The 7,498-nt window shown below is 39.5% G+C and overlaps 1 protein-coding gene across 1 annotated transcript; it reads right to left on the reverse strand.

Moving 5' to 3' along the window:
• Nucleotides 1-201: 201 nt before the first annotated feature.
• On the reverse strand, nucleotides 202-6,502 carry ZNF22 (zinc finger protein 22). The gene is made up of 2 exons (XM_037056715.1): nucleotides 6,316-6,502; nucleotides 202-1,904 (listed from the first exon to the last, which is right to left on the reverse strand). The coding sequence occupies exon 2, from the start codon at nucleotides 1,814-1,816 to the stop codon at nucleotides 1,142-1,144; it is 675 nt and encodes a 224-aa protein (XP_036912610.1). The 5' UTR covers nucleotides 1,817-1,904; nucleotides 6,316-6,502; the 3' UTR covers nucleotides 202-1,141.
• Nucleotides 6,503-7,498: the final 996 nt, after the last annotated feature.

Genomic DNA, 7,498 nt, shown 5'->3' on the forward strand with positions numbered 1-7,498 from the left:
TTCTTAACAGTTAAGTGAGAGCTTGGCACTGCTGCTGGGTAGAAACAAGGCGGAGGGCTGGATTTGGCCCATGGGCCTTGTTTTTGCTACCTGTGCTGTAAATAATTCATATAACTCAGAAAAGTTTAACTCAGATTTCAAAATCTACACATTAAACTACAATGCACTGACATTTTCGTTAAATAACTTTTGCTGTTGACGAACATTTGTTTAGGTATACTTAAAGTTTTCAAAAGGGAAAGGAAAGCAGGAAGGTGTGTGAATTACAGATTTTTTAAAAGTAGCAAGTTGAGATTGCTTTGGTAAAATATGGTTTAATTATTTATTCTTGGAGGTCTAAAATGCTGCCTCAGTTTGTCAGAGCACACAAAAATGCCCAAGGAAGTCAAAAGGCATAGGGATGTATCAATATAAATCCATCCCAACTTCAGAAAACTAACACAGTGTAAAGCCATTTCAAAGAATAGTGCTAGCAAGAATAAGAAACTTGTCATCTATGTTTTCACTTTGACTTCTAGTGTATCTCCTACTAAGAATGTGGAGAAAAATAGGGAAATTCTATTCCTTTAACAACTGTCTATAAGAAGGAAAGAAACAAAAGAAAGTTAACATAGAGTGATGGGCCTTGTTAATTAAGAATCTGTGAACATGAATATATTTTAATATAGTAAATATTAAATCACACTTATAACCTGATGATTAATATACTACAAAACTTTATAATCATCAAATCTCCTCATCTATTATGGAACTTCAAAACCAATGGGATTAACTTCTTTTCCCTTTTAATTACTCCTTCAACAGAAAGTCTTAAAACTGAGTAGTCATTGAAATTTCTACATTTTTACAGGTCATAAAAACATGATTGTTTTTGTCAAAATTACGCAGAAAGCACTTTCGAGTGAGGTCAAGGGTCTTATAGACTCTCAAAACATATTTTCAGTTCTTTGTACTCCAGGTTACATAAAAGAAATGAGAGGACAGGACTCGTGTAATTTCTTTCCACCCAATGTCATCAAACTCCTAGTGTTTCCATTCTAGGAAAGGATACAGTATTTAAGTGCTCTATTACAAAGGATCTCTAGTCCTAAAACAGAGATTTTTTTTTTCTCTTTAACAAGGCTGAAACAGTGTCTCTTACTTAGCGAATACCAGTCACTGACTTCCTTCTTGTACCAGTTTTCCAAGATAATACTAAGTGAGTTTTTGACCTAATATTTTTGCCTGGAGTTTTGCCAGGCTTTTCTTTGTGCACCTTCATGTGCTGCCTAAGATGAGAGCTCTGGCTGAAGCATTTGCCACATTCACTGCACTGGTAGGGCTTCTCCCCTGTATGGGTTCTCTGGTGCTGAATAAGGTGGGAACTCTGGCTGAAACATCGGCCACATTCATCACACTGATAGGGTTTTTCTCCAGTATGAATTCTCTGGTGTTGAATGAGGTTTGAGCTCTGTTTAAACCTTTCTCCACACTCATCACATTTATAGGGCTTTTCCCCAGTATGGATCCGACGGTGCTGAATGAGATTAGAACTCTGAAAGAAACTTTTCCCACAATCAGCACATTTATGGGATTTCTTTCCAGTATGGATCTTCTGATGCTGAAAGAGAGTTGAGCTCTGACTGAAACTTTTTTCACATTCAGTACATTTATAGGGCTTCTCATCCAAGCTTCTTCGTAGTCTACTCAAGCTTGAGTCAAACCGAACAGTCATTCTCCATTTCTGCCCTTGCCGGCCTATTTTGCGCTGGTTCTCAGAAGTCTTTCCTTGGCTTGAGCTCCAAGAAATACTTTCCTTACGTTTTCCTAACCGCATGGTGAAGAGACAAATGTACTCTTAACAAAGTCTACTCTCTTCTTCTGAACTACGGTTTCTCTTCCTAGAGCTACATAGCTCAAATTTTCTGGGTGTACAAGAAAAAATAAAAACAAATTACAAATGTTAATAAGTCAACTTTATACCTCTGTAGACCCATCAAATTTGCATTCATTTTTAAATTAAAAATGTATTCAATACATATAAAAACAAAAACAATTTTGGGGAAAAGTACAAAATATTCTAATAACTCCAGAATTTAAACTTGGTATTACCAAATGAATATGTCTTAATATTTACTCCCATGTTAAACTTCAACTCACTAGTGACTAATTAAGGAGTCAAAATTAGAAAAAAAATGACAAATCATACTACTTTATTAAATATTCATTTATCCTTATTTGTTTAACCATTCTACTTGCACAGCTATAACTAACACCTTAGCTCTAACTTTTAGCATACAATTTTTGAAAGTAGGTACTACTTTATAAGGACTAGTTTCTGTGAGTTCATTCAACAAATGCTGAGTGAGAAAAACATCCATGAAGAGTTGCTTTATTATTATTTTTTCTAGATTTGAATGATCAAAGAGGACAGTTCTTTGAAAATTTGAAACAAGATGTTTTCTAAAAGAGAAAAAAATTTTAAAGAACTTTTGTAGGATAGTAAAAAGAGTTTGAGTAGGAAAAAGGGTGGTAAGAGCACAAGAAAAGGAGGATGAGGAGAAAGTTTCATGTACAAATAGGAATGGAATTTAAAAAATATCCAAATGTTTTATGATAAGGGAACTCAGAAAAATGGGAATAGAGGGAGCATTCCTCAACATAATAAAGGCCATATATGAAAGACCTACAGCCAACATCATACTCAATGGGCAAAAACTAAAAGCTTTTCCACTAAGATCAGGAACAAGACAAGGTTGCCCACTTTCACCACTTCTATTCAATATAGTATTAGAAATTCTAGCCACAGCGATCAGACAAGAAAAGGAAGTAAAAGGCATCCAAATCGGAAAGGAGGAAACAAAACTGGCACTGTTTGCAGATGACATGATAGTGTACATGGAAAACCCTATAGCCTCTACCAAAAAACTGCTGGAACTAATAAATGAATTTGGCAAAACAGCGGGATACAAAGTCAATATCGAGAAATCAAAGGCATTTTTGTATACCAACAATGAAGCAGCAGAAGCAGAAATCAAGAAAAAAATCCCATTCGATATATCAAAAACAAAAATAAAATATCTGGGAATAAACCTAACCAAGGAGGTTAAAGACATGTATGCAGAAAATTACACAACACTGAAGACAGAAATCAAGGAAGACACAAATAAATGGAAACATATACCATGTTCATGGATTGAAGAATTAACATCATCAAAGTGTCCATACTACCCAAAGCAATTTACAGATTCAATGCAATACCTATTAAAGTACCAAATGGCATATTTCACAGACATAGAACAAACACTTCAAAAATTTATATGGAACCATAAGAGACCCCGAATAGCAGCTGCAATTTTGAGAAAGAAAAACAAAGTAGGAGGGATCACAATACCTGATATCAAACTGTATTACAAGGCCACTGTAATCAAAACAGCCTGGTACTGGCACAAAAACAGGCACATAGACCAATGGAATAGAACAGAGAGCCCAGAAATAAACCCAACTCTCTACAGTCAATTAATATTCGACAAAGGGGGCAATAACATAAAATGGAGTAAAGACAGCCTTTTCAACAAATGGTGTTGGGAGAACTGGACAGCTACATGCAAAAAAATGAAACTTGAGCACCAACTTACACCATACACCAAAATAAATTCAAGGTGGATAAAAGACTTAAATATAAGCCGTGAAACCATTAAAGCCCTAGAGGAGAGCATTGGCAAGAAAATCTCAGATATTCCACGCAGCAATATTTTTTAAAAATATTTCATTTATTTATCTTTAGAGGGGAAGGGAAGGAGAGAGGAAGGAAACATCAATGTATGGTTGCTTCACGTGCATCCCCTACACAGAACTGGCCCCTGCCGGAAACTGGCCTGCAACCCAAGCATGTGCCCTGACTGGGAATCGAACCGATATAGTCTGGTTCGCAGGCCCGTGCTCAATCCAGTGAGCTACACCAGCCAGGGCCCACGCAGCAATATTTTTACTGACACGTCCCCTAGAGCAAGGGATATAAAGGAAAGAATAAACAAATGGGATCTCATCAAAATTAAAAGCTTCTGCATGGCTAAGGAAAACAGTATCAAGATAAAAAGAGAAGCAACTGTTTGGGAAAACATATTTGCCAATGATACCTCAGACAAAGGTTTAATCTCCAAAATATACAAAGAACTCACTCGACTCCACTCAAAGAAGACAAGCAACCCGATTAAAAAATGGGCAGAGGACTTGAACAGACATTTCTCCAAGGAGGACATACAGAGGATCCAGAGACACATGAAAAGATGCTCGATATCACTAGCTATCAGAGAGATGCAAATTAAAACCACAATGAGATACCACTTAACACCAGTCAGATTGGCTATCATAAACAAAGAAACAAACAACAAGTGCTGGAGAGGTTGTGGGGAAAAGGGGACCCTAGTTCACTGTTGGTGGGATTGCAGACTGGTACAACCACTATGGAAAACAGTATGGAATTTTCTAAGAAAACTAAAAATGAACGTGCCTTTTGACCCAGCAATTCCACTCTTAGGAGTATATCCTAAGAACCCTGAAACACCAATCCAAAAGAACCTATGCACCCCGATGTTCATAGCAGCACAATTTACGATAGCCAAGAGTTGGAAGCAGCCTAGATGCCCATCGGTAAATGACTGGATCAAAAAACTATGGTACATTTACACAATGGAATTCTATGCAGCAGAAAGGAAGAAGGAACTACTACCCTTTCAACATCATGGATGGAACTGGAAAGCATTATGCTGAGCGAAATAAGCCAGGTGGTGAAAGACAAATATCATATGATCTCACCGTTAACAGGATTCTAAACAAACCAAACGAGCAAGCAAAATATGACCAATGACACTCAAATATGGAACAGGCTGACAGGGTCCAGAGGGGAGAGGGGAGAAAATCATAGGGGAAAAGGGAATGGACTCACATGAACAAGTATAAAGGACACATGGACAATAATTAAGGGTGGGGGTGGAAAGGGGAGGGAGGTGGGAAGCATGGGGCGGGGGGCGGGCAGGGTTGAGAATATAAGACAGAAACCTGTACTTGAACAAGAATTAAATAAAAATAATATTAAAAAATAAAAATAAATAAAAAAATATCCAAATGCTGCAAAAAATTCAAAATTTCAAAAAAATTGAAATTTATTTCATTTATTTACATATAAGGTTCCTTAAAATAATGGCCACAAACTTGAAATAAGTGGAAATGTAAGAGGATCTAGGCTGCAAAAGTAATAAAATTATTCTAACTATTTTCACATCATATGTCAGGAAATAGACTTTAAAAATGGGAATAATTACCCTTGGCCTCTGCAAACAAATTTCCACAGCAGATTACTGAAAACACAAATGACAGTGTTCTAACGTTCCTTCATCTAATTGTATACCTGAGACTTCAGGCTTGATAGTGTTGAGGAATTTATCTGGATATTTAATAATTATATCTGCTGCAATTATGGTTAAGTATCAGGAAGAGCAAACTTCAAAGACAACAAAATTACAGCACTTTCACTACTCATTCTTTAACCTTAGAAATATTTATAGAATACCCATCACAAGGAGACATTTGTTAAGCTCATGGTGTTAAAAAAAACTGCAGAAAGAATAATTATACATTAAAAAACACACACTAGTACTATGGAAGTCAGACTGGTGGGAAAACTCAGAGACTGCTATCTATCCCCCTAGAACACTACAGATGAAGAAATCATACTAATAGGCAGCTTGCATGGCAGACAATGCTATCCTACTTGATTCTCACAGCAGCGTTATGCGACTATCTCCATCCTAGCAGCCAGACCCCAGGGCCTACAAGCTCAATGGCAGAACTGATGTGAAGCCACACTTCAACGCCAAGTTCAGCACTCGGACTGGTGAGCCGCTAGTTGTGGGAACACAGGTAATCAGAATGTGCCTGTTTCTCACACATAAAATTAGAATGACCATAAAGCAGCTACGTCAGAAGGGGTTTTGAGCTTAAAGCAGTCAACATTTGTAAATCCCTCAAAACAGCCCTTGCTACCCAAACATCTGTTCAACGTTTTTGGCACGGAAATGCGCAGTGCGACTAAAGTCATAGGGCCCGGGTCCGCCGGCCTCCGGCACCAACCGCTGGACTCCCGTTAAGGCTCCCGCCCTCCCTTAGCCCCCGAACCGCTACTTCTCCTGTGCCGCGCCGCAGCCCTCCGGAGGCGCGGGGGGGCGGGGCGAGGCCAAGGTAGCCACTGCGACACCCGGGGTCACGCTGCCCCGCTACCGCCGGCTTGCGCAGTGAGACTGCTAATCGCACGGCTGCACCCCTGCGGCCACTCACCGTTCCCAGCCGGCCACCGCCCCACTGCCTCACTTCGCGTCCCAACCCTGAGTCACCGGATGTGAAGGCCCAGCCGGCCAGCCGCGCCACCGCAGGCGCTCTAGGAACATGGTGGAGCGACCCTCTATGGTCCTAGTCCACCGGAAATCAGAAAGTTTCTTCCAGCTTTTTTCTTCTGGCGCTGCTGGTTCCTCCCTTTGTGGGCGTCGAACCGGCCTTGGTGTCAGACCGCGCTGTGGACCGTTGAGACTTTTTAATGCAAATATGGAGCACTTACTAATTTTAAGGGACTACTTTTTGAGAGCCTAAACTATTCTTGAGCTTTTTCATGAGTCACCTTATTTCACTATAACCAAGAAGCCTCTGCGAGACCGGAATGGTCATACTCATTCTACATATCAGGAAATCAAGGCTTAGAGTAAGTTTGATCAACTTTACAGTATATGGGTGGAAAATCAAGGATTGGAACAGGTCTTTTCCTGAAGTCGCGTGATATTCAACACATCTCCGGTTCTCCTTGCTTGCTGGATCCTTCTTCTTAGCCTGGAGGGCCAGGGTCGTCTGACCTCCGCCAGTACCATCATACCCCTGCCAACTCCTCCAGTCAGTGACTTCAGATACCATCCATAGGTGCTGAAGACTCCTGAACTAGTAACTCCAGTCCCACCCTGAGATGCGATTATTATTGAATTCCAGACTTGTATATCCAGTTGATTACCTAGCACTGTTTGCATGTGGGATGGATAATGCAAACTTAACATACCCTTGAATGAATTTACTATATTCACCTAACCTATTACTTCAACAGTTTTCATTCCAGCAAATAATGGTAATTCCAGCTTTTCAGTTGCATAGGCCCAAAATGATGTCATTGTTGCCTTTTTGTGCAAAATCCAAATCCAATCCATTGAAATTATGTTGTCTTTACCTTCAAAATATGTGCAGAATCAAGCCGCTTTCACCTCTAATGCTATAACCTTCAGCAAGCTGCTGTCATCTCCTGTCTAGATTATTGCAATGGCTTTCTCACTGGTCTCCCCAGTCTACTCACAGCCCCAGAGTGATCCTCTTAAAACCCAAGTCAGAACATGACAGTAATTTTGTTCAAAACCTTTATAGGTTCCCCATGTCATTAGAACAAAAGCTCATGGCTTTAGAGTGGCACACAAAGCTGTCATGGTCT

This window comes from Sturnira hondurensis, unplaced genomic scaffold (assembly GCF_014824575.4).
Source record: "Sturnira hondurensis isolate 20B ecotype Veracruz unplaced genomic scaffold, ASM1482457v3 Scaffold0009125, whole genome shotgun sequence".
Lineage (NCBI taxonomy): Eukaryota > Metazoa > Chordata > Mammalia > Chiroptera > Phyllostomidae > Sturnira > Sturnira hondurensis.

What these genes read in the sequence shown, in the direction of transcription:
- ZNF22 (XM_037056715.1), bottom strand. Translation starts at nt 1,816, where the DNA reads ATGCGGTTAGGAAAACGTAAGGAAAGTATTTCTTGGAGCTCAAGCCAA.